We start from the raw sequence: 13530 nt of genomic DNA, 5'->3' as shown, positions 1-13530 counted from the left end.
TGATTGAATGAATGAAGGAAGGAAGGAACGAATGAATGAATGAACGACCGAATGAATGACGGAATGAACAAATGAATGAATGACTGAACAAACGAATGAATGAATGAACGAACGACCGCAAGAATGACTGAATGCATGAACGAACGAATGAACGAACGAATGAGTGAACGAATGGACGAATGAACGAATGAATGACTGAATGAACGAACGAACGAACGAATGAATGAACGAATGAATGAATGACCGACCGACCGAACGAATGAACGAACGACTGATTGAACGCACGAACGAAGGAATAAACGAATGAATGAATGCACGACTGACTGACTGAATGAATGAACGGCTGAACGAACGAGCAAATGAACGAATGACTGACTGACTGAATGAACGCACACACGAACGAATGAATGAATGGACGAATGAATGACTGAACGAACGACCGCGGGGGAAGGGCAGCGCGGTTTCCCGCCCAAAGTGGGGCGGAGGGCGGGAAATCGGCCCACGTGGTTCCCCCCCCCCCCCGCTGGGATTCCCTCCTAGCTGCACGTGCCGGGAGGGGGGGGGGGCGGCGGCGCGCGCTGTGACGTCACGCGGCGCGCGGGAGGGAGCGCCCTTGCTGGGAGCCGTAAAGCGCGGAAGGTCGGAGCCGTTGGGGCCTCCCCGCCTTCTCCCCCCCCCCCTCCCCGCCCCCCCCTTTCTCTCCTCACCCCGCGGCCTCAGGTAAGGAGAGGGCAGCGCCCCCCCCCGCCCGCCCCGGCCCCGCCCAATCAGCTGGAGCCTCGCGCCGCGGTCCCCCCCCCCGCACTTCGCTTTGGTTTGGCCCTGCCGTAGCGCCCCCCCCCCCCCCGCCCGGCCGCCCCTTGGACCCGTCCGCCCCCCTCGCCCGGCCCCTCCCCTCTGAGGCCCTGGGCCCTCAGCCCCCGCCCCCCCCCACCCCCTTTGGGGGCATTTAAGGATAATAATTATAATAATAATGATATTTTATGAAGCGCTGACTACGTGCCAAGCCCTGTTCTAAGCCCTGGGGGGGAGATCCAAGGGGGTCAGGTGGTCCCAGGTGGGGCTCCTAGTCTTCACCCCCATTTTACAGATGATAATGTTGATATGTGTGAAGTGCTGACTATGGGCCAAGCACTGCTCTAATAATAATTTTGGTATTTGTGAAGCGCTTACTAGGTGCCAAGCACTGTTTTAAGCGCCGGGGGGGAGATCCAAGGGGATCAGGTGGTCCCAGGTGGGGCTCCTAGTCTTCATCCCCATTTTACAGATGATAATGTTGATATTTGTAAAGTGCTGACTATGGGCCAAGCACTGCTCTAATAATAATGTTGGTATTTGTGAAGCGCTTACTAGGTGCCAAGCACTGTTCTAAACACCAGGGGGGAGATCCAAGGGGATCAGGTGGTCCCAGGTGGGGCTCCTAGTCTTCATCCCCATTTTACAGATGATAATGTTGTTATGTGTGAAGTGCTGACTATGGGCCAAGCACTGCTGTAATAATAATGTTGGTATTTGTGAAGCACTTACTAGGTGCCAAGCACTGTTTTAAGCGCCAGGGGGGAGATCCAAGGGGATCAGGTGGTCCCAGGTGGGGCTCCTAGTCTTCATCCCCATTTTACAGATGATAATATTTATATGTGTGAAGTGCTGACTATGGGCCAAGCACTGCTCTAATAATAATGTTGGTATTTGTGAAGCGCTTACTAGGTGCCAAGCACTGTTCTAAGCACCAGGGGGGAGATCCAAGGGGATCAGGTGGTCCCAGGTGGGGCTCCCAGTCTTCATCCCCATTTTATAGATGATTGTAATAATAATGTTGGTATTTGTTAAGCGCTTACTATGTGCAGAGCACTGTTCTAAGCGCTGGGGGAGATACAGAGTAATCAGGTGGTCCCACGTGAGGCTCACAGTTAATCCCCATTTTACAGATGAGGTAACTGAGGCACAGAGAAGTGAAGTGACTTGCCCACAGTCACACAGCTGACAAGTGGCAGAGCTGGGATTCGAACCCATGACCTCTGAGTCCCAAGCCCGGGCTCTTTCCACTGAGCCACGCTGCTTCCCCCATTATAATAATGTTGGTATTTGTGAAGTGCTTCCTATGGGCCAAGCACTGTTCTAATAATAATAATGTTGGTATTTGTGAAGCGCTTACTATGTGCTGAGCGCTCTTCCAAGCGCTGTGGGGTGGTGATAAAGGGTGATCAGGTTGTCCCAGGTGGGGCTCCCAGTCTTCATCCCCATATTACAGATGATAATGTTGGCATTTGTGAAGTGCTTACTATGGGACAAGCACTGTTCTAAAAATAATGTTGGTATTTGTGAAGCGCTTACTATGTGCTGAGCGCTCTTCCAAGCACTGTGGGGTGGTGATAAAGGGTGATCAGGTTGTCCCAGGTGGGGCTCCTAGTCTTCATCCTCATTATACAGATGACAATGTTGATATTTGTGAAGCGCTTACTATGAGCCAAGCACTGTTCTAAGCAGTGGGGGGGATCCAAGGCGATCAGGTAGTCCCAGGTGGGGCTCCTAGTCTTCATCCCCATTTTACAGATGATAATGTTGGTATTTGTGAAGCGCTTACTATGGGCCAAGCACTGTTCTAATAATAACAATAATAATGTAGGTATTTGTGAAGTGCTTACTATGTGCTGAGCACTGTTCTAAGCTCTGGGGAAGATAATAATAATAATGTTGGTATTTGTTAAGTGCTTACTATGTGCAGAGCACTGTTCTAAGCACTAGGGGAGATACAGGATAATCAGGTTGTCCCTCGTAAGGCTCACAGTTTTAATCCCAATTTTACAGATGAGGCAACTGAGGCACAGAGAAGTGAAGTGACTTGCCCACAGTCACATAGCTGACAGGTGGTGGAGCCAGGATTAGAACCCATGACCTCTGACTCCTAAGCCCAGGCTCTTTCCAACTGAGCCATGCTGCTTCTCTAAGCGCTGGGGGAGATACAAGGTGATCAGGTTGTCCCCCGTGGGGCTCCCAGGCTTCATCTCCATTATACAGATGGTAATAATAATGTTGGTATTTGTGAAGCGCTTACTAGGTGCCAAGCACTGTTCTAAGCGCTGGAGGGATACAAGGAGATCAGGTTGTCCCCCGTGGGGCTCCCAGTCTTCATCCCCATTTTACAGGTGATAATAATAATGTTGGTATTTGTGAAGCGCTCATCGGAGAAGCAGCGTGGCTCAGTGGAAAGAGCACGGGCTTTGGAGTCAGGGCTCATGAGTTCGAATCCCAGCTCTGCCACTTGTCGGCTGTGTGACTGTGGGCAAGTCACTTAACTTCTCTGTGCCTCAGTTCCCTCATCTGTAAAATGGGGATTAAGACTGTGAGCCCCACGTGGGACAACCTGATTCCCCTATGTCTACCCCAGCGCTTAGAACAGTGCTCGGCACATAGTAAGCGCTTAACAAATACCAACATTATTATGTGCCAAGCACTGTTCTAATAATAATAATGTTATTTGTGAAGCGCTTACTATGTGCCATGTGCTGTTCTAAGCGCTGGGGGAGATACGAGGTAATCAGGTTGTCCCACGTGAGGCTCACAGTCTTCATCCCCATTTTACAGATGGGGTAACTGAGGCACTGAGAGGTTACGTGATTTGCCCAAAGTCACACAGCCGACAGGTGGCGGCGCTGGGATTAGAACCCGTGACCTCTGACTCCTAAACCCGGGCTCTTTACACTGAGCCAGTGGGCTTTTTGAGAGGGTTTCCTGGATAGGTTAAAAAAAGGATAAATCAAGCAGTCCGAAGACTACATTCTCTCAGGCAATGTAGTCTTCTAACGATTCATTTTGTGCAACTGTAAATGTTTCAGTACATCTTGAAGATGCTGTGATTGTTTTTATGACTGCCAATTAAGAAGCTACCGTAGTACATTTTTCTGGTGATTGAACAGCAGTTCTAAGCCTTCTTTTATTTTAGGAAATTGAAGGAGACCTCTGACTCTGAGACTTGGTTGAGAGAAATATTTATAAGGAAAGGAGTGAATAATTGATTTCTCCCTTCTCAAATCTGGTGTTCACTGTCGTTGAACTTATAATGAAACTTGAAAGTTATTCAATTTGCTTTTCTTTCAGACTTGGCTAGCGGAGTACTTCTTTCTACCAAATTCCTGACCGAGTCTGAAAGAAAACCAAATTTCCCTTTTTGATTAAATTACTTTTCTTATTTTGAGAAGCAGCGTGGCTTAATGGAAAGAGCATGGGCCTGAGAGTCGGAGGACCTGGGTTCCAATTCCGACTGTCACTTGTCTGCTGTATGACCTTAGGCAAGCCATTTAACTTTTCTGCGCCTCAGTTACCTCACAAGTAAAATGGGGATTAAGACTGTGAGCCCCATTTGGGATGTGGAGTCTGTCCAACCTGATGGTCTTTTAACTACCCCAGCACTTAGTACAATGCCTGACAACAAATGTCATTTGAAAAAAAATGAAATAGGTTGGGCAGGTAGAGATGTGGCATTCCCCTCAGAATATAAACCTCTAACAGCCACGATGAAATGTTTTTATTAAGCAACTAGTGTTCGTTAGATTCACGATGTTGCTCTAACCCTTGTGTAGTTTAAATTCTAAGGCAGCATAATTTAGCTTTCATAAAATGTTGTACAAAATTAATACTTGACTGAATCCTTTGTCCATTTACTCCACATTATTTCATGTCAGTCTTGTAGATATCTGCTTGTAAAAATGCCTTAATATCTTGCTGCATCTAATGACAGTGAAGATTGGAAGCCTGAGGCAGTACAGTCCCAATGTTGTTTGACTTATTTTCATTGTTTAATAGCATCACAGAGCCCAATTTTTTAGGCTGTGAGCCTACGAACCCATGCTGACTCCTCCTTGCTAATTTTCCTATTTTGCAAAAAAAATACCCTTTCAAATCAGGACATTCAAATTTTAGTTCTCTTTTCAGCTGCTGAAGAGTCTACAAAGAATGACATGAACTTCAGTCACTATTACCGGTTCCCTGAATTTTGTGTAGTTGAGCGCATGTGAGGCAGAATTACTTTGCTGTTTCTTACCAGAGTTCAAATGGTGTTAAATAGATTCATTTTTAGGAACACTGTTAGTTGAGTAAATCTATTTCATCTCATATGTCCCTCCGCCCCACTATATACGTGATGCCTGTTTCCTAACCCTATTACGACTTGATTTAAAGGAAATAAGAAGTGACGAATGCTTTTCTTTCCATAGGCCAAGGTCTGCTGCTTCCCGGGTGAGTAGAGATTACATTTTGGATAATCGACGAGCACTAGCCAAGATGCTGTTCCGGTTATTGTCGGATGTCCGGTGGCGGAGCGCCGGACGGGGCTGGCGGAACAGGTCCCAGTCGAGATACAAAGCCTCGACCGCCGCAGATGCCCAGCCCATCTCGCTGCCGGCACAGGCCCGAGTGGTGATCTGTGGTGGTGGAATCATGGGCACGTCAGTGGCTTATCACCTCTCCAAGCTGGGATGGAAGGATATTGTCCTCCTGGAGCAGGGCAGGTAAGAACCAAAACTCCTCCTGGAGAGTACTAATTATCTGCTTTATTCCTTAGGTGCAGTGGGTCCCCATAATCAACTCTTATAGGTGTTCCAGCTGGGTTTTTTTTTTTTTTAATCAGTTTTGTTTGGTGTCACTGTTGCTTCAGTGCCGCAAGGAGAATCTTCAGATAATGCCTTCCAATTGTACCAGTTTAGATTTTTTTTTTTTAAAAGAGGCTTGTTTTGTGATAGGGGACTGAAAAAGATGGATGTGTAATTCTTTTAGCTTTAGAACAAATCTCCCAGCAAACTTCAGTTCTATTGTAGTCTTGCAAATAAGTGTTATTTCAGACCCAAAAGAACTCAGACGGCAGGCCAAAAAAAGTGTAAATTTGTTTCTCGAACAGGATGCTTTTTTGCTTCTTATGGGAATTTATATTTATTCATTCAATAGTATTTATTGAGCGCTTACTATGTGCAGAGCACTGTACTAAGCGCTTGGGATGAACAAGTCGGCAACAGATAGAGACAGTCCCTGCCGTTTGACGGGCTTACAGTCTAATCAACGGGCTTACAGTATTTAGGATAATTGTTATCACCTCTGCACAGTAATGCTCCAAAACTCAGGTAAGGGCCACCCCAGATAATCACTCTGGTAGCCATTTCTGGATTTGTTCTTGAAAAATTTGAGGCAGTCCCTCCCTGGGTCTAACAAGAGGCCAGGTTCTGCCCATCCCATGATCTTAAGGAGGCCAGCACCCCCTCTTTCCTCCAATTTTTCTCCTGATGCTTTACTATGAAGTTTGCAGAGACTCTAAGCTAAGCTGCTTTTAGCTTGAGCCTTTGGAGGGCTCTACTCCCTCTTCTTCCACCCACCCACTGTAGTAACTAAATGAGGACCCCAGTCCTTAGAAGTATTCAGGGCTTTCACCCCCCACATTAGCAGTTTCGCCTCCTCTTACTACTCCACACCTTCATATTATCTTTGAGGTGACCAGGAGAGGCATCATCCCTATGGTCTTCTGGCGTAGAGAGCTCCATTTTGATGGGTTGGAGATTTTTGGGCAGTTCCTCCCTTTCCTCTCTCACCATTCCAACTCATGGCCTGGGTCAGGGACGGGGGTGGCGTCTTCTCCCGTTAGAGTGTTGGGTCCTTTCTGTTCTTTTTGGCCATGTACTGTGGCTACCGGATGTCCCCCCGGTGTTCAACTCTCAGCTTCCTCCTTAAAGAAGAAGAAAAAAACAAGTGTGTGTGTGCGGGGGGAAAAAAGGGGGAGCTTTCCCCATCTAGAGATTTGTGCTTTCAAGCTCCCGAATGGCACCCTCTCGGTCGTTTCTCTTCTGTGGCTGTCAGACTCACCTAAGGGAACAAGAATGAAAATAAAAATAAATGTTCTTAAAGGTTAGCAATCAGCCAGCCATCCCCTTCGGCTCTCTCCTGGTTCTTTTCTCCATTCCCTCTTTAATTAGGCCCAGTTGGAGGGCCTCTCGGGTATTTTTGTCCTTCATCCCTTGGTATCACCTAGAAAGGAACTGGCCCGTGCTCACCCGGAACACCCCTTCTGGTAGCCGTTCCTTCTCTGGCCTACCTGGAGGTTTCAGGGAAGTTTGCCGAGTTGCTCGGGTTCTTGTCCAACTCTTCCCCTTTACCTCTCTTCTTTACTGGAATCTGGCCATCCTTCTCCCCTCCACCCTCTCAGTTCCTTCATTCTTCCCACCGTGCCACCCTCTCAGCACAGAATGTCAAGGTTTTCCGATTCTTGGCACTCTTGCCCAGCACTTGTCTGTTTTTATGACAGTCAGATGGAGGCCCTGTGTTCTCGTGCTTCTCAGGTCAAGTTCCTGTCTTCCCAATCACTGGAGATTTCTCTCAAGAAGTGTTTTAGGTCTCCCCCGTTCCTTAAGCTTGATCCTCTTTCTGGAAGAAACAGAATATCCATGAGGACAGTGTGGCCTAATGGGTAGAACATGGGCCTGGGAGTCAGAGGAACCTGGATTCTATTCCTAGCTCCACCCCTCACCTGCCGTGAGACCTCGGGCAAGCACTTCACTTCTCTGTGCCTCAGGTCTCTCGTCTGTAAACTGGGGATGGAGACTGTGAGCCCGACTGTAGGACAGGGATTGTGTGTCCAACCTGATTAGTTTGTATCTACCCTGTCACTTAGAACAGTACGTTGCACATAGTAAGCACTTAATAAATACAATAAAAAAGGAGGAGGACTTTCAGGTTGTGAAAATGCCTCCAATGAGAACTAGTTAATCTTTGTGGACTTTATCCAGAGATACAGCCAGGGCCTAAAGTTGGCTTGCAGACCAAGAAGGGAAATCAAACCTCAGTTTTTCTCCTTCTAGAATCTTTTTATCATCCATACACAGCCCAGTAGTGCCCTGCCACCCGATCCTTAGGAAAGCAGCCAGGCATGGTTTCAAGAATCCTGCACCCAGCAACCCATCATCAGGTGCAGCAGACGGACTGTGCCCTGTGTGCCAACTCCTCTCTTCTCGTTCTCAATCCCGTGACTCTAGACTGTGAGCCACAAGGAGCCTGAAATTCTGCTCCTCTAACCCCAGTACCCTTCTGATCTCTGTTTTCTGATCTTTAGGTTGTGTTTCCATCGCTCCTTATGGATCTGTCACCAGTCCCCTCTCCCCCTTTTTCCTTTTAGATTGTGAGCCCTCACGCCGGAAGGACAGGGACCGTGTGTAATTCCCACCAGTGTATCTTTTCCCAGCACCTAGTACAGTGCTCTGCACACAGTAAGCTCCTTATAGCAGTGGGAGAAACAGTATGGCCTAGCGGATGGAGCACGAGCCTAGGAGTCCCAAGGATGTGGATTCTAATCTCAGCTCTGCCACTTGCCTGCTGTGTGACTTTGGGCAAGTTACTTAACTTCTCTGGACCTTATTTACCTCCTCTGTAAAACGGAGTTTAAGACTGTGAGCCCTATGTGGGACAGGGATTGGGTCCAACCTGATTTGCTTGTCTCCACCTCAGTGCTTAGTGCTGTGCCTGGCACATAATAAGCATTTAACAAATATCGTTATTGTTATTTTATCAATAATAAATATTGCTATCATTGCTACTCCTACTCCAAGTAAGGGCCGGTTATTGTGGGATTCTCCTGTGGCAGCCAGAGCCTTGAAACCTCCAAGCTTGACACAGGAGCATGCACAGTGCTTCAGGCTCTACATTCTTTAGCCAGAGCTACCAGGTGTTTAGCTGCCATGGTCAGGTACCAGCCGAAGATGCTGGACCCCATCAGGGACCATCCCACCCATTGGAAGAAGTCATTTATGCCGTGTGAGACACCCTTGGGGATTCAGCTGGAGGTTGCGAGGACAAGTTTAGGGCAAAGTTGTGACTGTGACCGCTTCCTGAACCACCAGCAATGGTATTTATTGAGCACTTCGTGCAGAGCTCAGTGCTAAGCACTTGGGAGAGTACAGTACCACAGAATTGGCAGAGACATTCCCTGCCCACAACAAGCTTAGAGGAAACCGTAAGAACCAGGATTTTTATGTTTCCCTTTTTCTGCTTCACCAGTCTTAGGGAAATTAAGTCCTGAGGGATCATATCTCTTCGAGAAGACAGGATCTGGGTCATCCTGGAGTGCATTCAGGATAGTTAAGCACGGGAGCTGAAACTTGGTGAAAGAGACCCTTTGTCTCCTGGAAGCTATGACCAGTTTCTAACAGTGCTGCACCTGTGAATGCTGCCCACACAGCCTGCCCTGAGATCACAGTGGAGACGCGTGTACCCACCCATTGCAAGTGTGGATCTAAGCAGTGGAAAGCAGGGTTTGACTTTCTGCCACTTGGCTGTTGGGAAAGAAGAACTTGTTGGAGCATAAATTGAATCCAGGTGGCCTGGATTTCCAGAAATCATTCCTGAATCCTTTGATTCCATGAGAGCTGTTGGACTTTTAGAGATGACCATTTTTGCCACTCCGAAAAGCCACCAGCTAGCATGTGGTGCATAGGAGTGATGGGGAGCTTCCCCTCTGGCAGTCTAGCTCCCCCCATCACACACCTCCAGTTCTTTCGTGTCCAGTGACGAAGCCCCTGTTGAGGTTGCAAATTCTTCTCTTGGAAGGGTCTATTTCTCCAAGACACTTTCTTCTTGCTTGTGTGTCAGTGAGCTCCAGCCATTGGCGACTGATCCCCGCCCGTGTTGCTTTCCCAGAGTTATCTCCGGCTTTCCATCAACTAGGAGTTCCTCTTGTCTGCAGTGTGTGTGCTTCCCACGCCCCCATCGTAGGGCACCTTCAGCCTTTCAGCGACAGACAAGTGGTCCTTTCCTCTCTGGATTCCTTCAAAACATCCAGGTGATAACAACCCTTTGTTTCCGGGGATTCTGCCTTCTTGAGTTGCGGCCAAATGGCTGGTCATTTGCATTCATTTCTGTTGCGAAGGAGTGAGAGTCAGCCTCCCAGGATCAGTCTCGCCCACTCCACCTGAGACAGACAGCCAACCCGCCAGCTCTGACCCACGTCCCAATTGGCAGAGTGGCCATTTTTCATTGGCAGCCACAGTCCGAAAGATGCAACTTATGGGGAGAGGCCTGTTTTTATCCGTCCTGCGGCACCTGTGTCCGTAGCCTCCATCCCACTGCCCTTTTGGGACCAGATATTCCACCAGAGTGATCATCTGGCATGTCCCTTATAAATGTCTTTGAATAACAACGGTTACTTACTGTGACCTGAGTTCTTAGAAGGTCTGTAGACACGCCAGATGATTACTCCAGCCCTCCGCCCCCCTCTCTCTCTCTCGGGTGGTGCTCTTTTTCTCTTGTGCTCTCTCTCCGGCAGGGTTCCGGCTCTGTCGGGAAAATGGAGGGGAGAGGGAACGGCCTCCCTAGGAGCATAGGTGGGACGGAGCCTGGTGTCCTTCTTGTCAGGCCGGCTCCGGCCCAGGGAGGCAGCCCCTTAAACTTTACAAGAATGAATCCTGAGAGTATCTGGGAATGGTGGCTACCAGAGCGATCATCTGGTGGGCGTGTGCATCTTCAGAGAATGCGGGTAAGTAGCCCTGCTTTTCCTAACTGGTTTGTCGCCCAGGTTTCTCAGAGTTGGAGGCTGTTCCCTTCCCTGTTTTAGTTATCCCTGCTGGAACCAATCTCTTGTTCAGGGAAGTGTCTTCCATCAGAAGGCACTACCATGGTGCACACAAATCAATCACCATGTCTCTTATTGAAAAGCACTTAAGTGCTTCCCATTCAAGGCACAGGGTGGAGTTCCAGAGTAGAAGACATGGTTCCTCCCTGCAAGGAGCTTATCATCTATTAGGGGAGGCCAGAAAAACCCTCTATTGGAGGAGGTAAGACAAACCCCAAAACCTCATAAAGCATAAGTGACAAGTGAATATAATCCTAACTAGTGGTGATGGGGCAGTTGTATCCAGGTAAGTGTTAAGTAATGTCAGAAGCGTGTGATTTCAGGCTTTAGTTGCTCCCTTGATTTCTTTTTTTTTTTCCCCCTTATAAGTATTTTGTGGTGTGTTGCAGATGGCTGTTGGGCTCAGCCTCGGTGAGGTTCCGTCTCATCCGGGATCTTTTCCGTGTCCTGTCGGTGAGGCCCTTTCTTGTGTTTCCCATAGGCTGGCTGCTGGCTCCACGCGGTTCTGTGCTGGCATCGTGAGCACGGTCAGGCACTTGTCCATAGAACTCAAGATGGCAGACTACTCGAACAAACTCTACCAGCAATTAGAACAGGAGACAGGGATTCAAACGGGTAAGGAAGGGGGTGTGTTCCGTTCGATCCTTGGCATCCCCGAAGCTCTCTTGAAACAGCATGCAGCCTTGCACCAGGGTTACCCGGATAGTGAAGAACAGGATGTAGTTCTGCACTCAGATCATTTCTCTTCCGACACAGGGAAGGTCTACCTCTGCATTCAAGGTGTTCGCAACCTAATAAGGCAAGATGAACAGAGACCTGGACGTCTTGGCCAAATCTGGACGCTTCCTGATGTAGTGGAGAAACCACTCCATGCTCGATACACGGCTTAACAAAGATCCGAGGAGATCTCTGGTCCTTCAGAGAAATTAAGTGAACAAGTAAACCTTTGAATAAAATTGAAATTGGGTCCTGCAGCAACACACACACACACAAATATACACACACACTCATTTTGGAAACACACTTGGAAACTCAAATTGGAAATCAGATTTTAAACTTTTATGGCACATCAGCCTTCCATCCAGGCACCACAGTCCCCAAGTGAGCTTTCATTTTCCAAAAGGGCTATTTTACCATGTTGACATAGTACAAGGGTATGTGGTCACTTTCAGGTCAAAGTAGAAAGCCCTGTAAATAAATTTGGATTTTACAGACTCAGTTTACTCCTAATTGTAGCCGGATTTTTTTTTCAGCCGTGAGTATTTAAGCATCCTGGAATTTTAATTCCCACCAGCAGTGCCAATGGCCAGATAGAGAGAATTTGGAATGACCCCTATATATTGGCCGGTGCCAAATATAGAGAATTGGATTCATTCTGACTTGGTCCTTGGTGATTTTTTTTTTTTTTTTTAATTTCCCACTCCCAATGTAGGTTATGTGAGGACAGGCTCAATCTCTCTGGCTCAGACTCAAGATCGCTTAATCTCCCTGAAACGTATCAACTCGAGGCTGAAGTATGTATGGCAAGTGAATTGACGGGTCTTAAATTGCCACCGTGCTGTCAGCCAGCAAGAAGCCGATAGAGGGGTGCTCACTGTTCTTTGTGTTCTGTGGCAGAGTAATGGGCATCCCTTCCGAGATTATCTCCCCAAAGCAAGTGGCAGAGCTTCATCCCCTCATCAACATCCACGATCTGGTGGGAGCCATGCACGTCCCTGAGGATGCAGTGATATCATCTGCCGATGTAGCTCTTGCATTAGCAAGTGGTGCCTCTCAAAATGGTAAGAGTTGGAGCTTTTTTGGAGGCTGGAGGAAGATTGTACTTTCTTTCCCTTTTTTTTTTTTTTTTTTTACAAAGGCAAATCTCAACTAAGCCCTCATTTCCTCTGCCTCCCCTCCCTTCTTCATCACCCTGTACTTGGATCTGTACCCTCTATTCACCCTACCACATTTATAAACATATCTGTAATTTATTTATTTTTTTAATGTCCGACTCCCACTCTAGGCTGTATGCTCCTTGTGGACAGGGGACGTGCTACCAACTCTGTTATATGGTATGCTCCCAGGCTTTAGCACTGTGGTCTGCACACAGTAAGTGCTCAGTAAATACAGCTGATTACAGGGAAGCACAGAATTGCCAGAGTTAATACATGGGAGTGGGTATTCCTATCCATTCTGTGAGTCAGATAATAATAATAATAATAATAATAATAGTACTTGTTAAGTGCTTACTGTGTACCCAGCACTGTTTTAAACACTGAGACAGATATTCAAGTTAATCAGGTCCCACATGGGGCTCACACTCTTAATCCCCACTTTACAGATGAAGTAACTGAGGCCCAGAGAAGTGAAGTGACGTTTCCAAGCTCACAGAGCAGACAGGTGGTGGAGCGGAATTAGAACCCAGGTCCTTCTGACTCCCAAGCCCATGTGGTCTATCCACTACGCTACGCCGCTTCAGTGGGTTGCCGAGCGGCTCTCTAGTCTTGCCACTTGCCCCGGGGCAGCTGGCAGGTAAAGGGAAATTTTCACTCGTATTTCTTCTGAATTTAATAATAATAATTAGGGGTACTTGGTAAGCACTTATTGAGTGGTAAGCGCTGGGGTGGGTACAAGATAATCAGGTTGGACATGGTTCCTGTACCACATGGGGCTTCCAGTCTTGTACTCAACTTCTTCAAGCCACCAGTGTTTGTTTTTTCTTCATTGGTGGGTTTGTTTTGCCTAGGGAATATTCAATATATAACACTTCTGTGCATGTCCATAATTCATTTTAATGTCTGTCTGCCCTTCTAGACTGTCAGCTCCCGGTGGGCAGTGAAGATATCTGCCAACTCTGTTGAATTGAATTCTCCCAAGCACTTAGTATAACGCTCTGCACACAGTCAGCGCTCATTAAATATGATTGATTGACTGATAGTAAAGCTATA

At 47.5% G+C, this 13530-nt stretch overlaps 1 protein-coding gene across 1 annotated transcript in view; it reads left to right on the top strand.

Moving 5' to 3' along the window:
• The first annotated feature begins 689 nt into the window (after nucleotides 1-689).
• PDPR (pyruvate dehydrogenase phosphatase regulatory subunit) overlaps nucleotides 690-13530 on the top strand; it is a 36978-nt gene continuing 24137 nt past the window's right edge. The window contains exons 1-5 of the mRNA XM_029074829.1: nucleotides 690-720; nucleotides 5214-5507; nucleotides 11082-11215; nucleotides 12033-12114; nucleotides 12218-12381. Of these exons, the coding sequence (XP_028930662.1) occupies nucleotides 5281-5507; nucleotides 11082-11215; nucleotides 12033-12114; nucleotides 12218-12381 (607 nt within the window). The 5' untranslated portion in view covers nucleotides 690-720; nucleotides 5214-5280. The remainder of the gene's footprint in view (nucleotides 721-5213; nucleotides 5508-11081; nucleotides 11216-12032; nucleotides 12115-12217; nucleotides 12382-13530) is intronic.

Source organism: Ornithorhynchus anatinus, chromosome 11 (genome assembly GCF_004115215.2).
Source record: "Ornithorhynchus anatinus isolate Pmale09 chromosome 11, mOrnAna1.pri.v4, whole genome shotgun sequence".
NCBI classification, from domain to species: Eukaryota; Metazoa; Chordata; class Mammalia; order Monotremata; family Ornithorhynchidae; genus Ornithorhynchus; species Ornithorhynchus anatinus.
The sequence above is the reverse complement of the archived record's forward strand: the minus strand, read 5'-3'. Positions and strand labels throughout refer to the sequence as shown.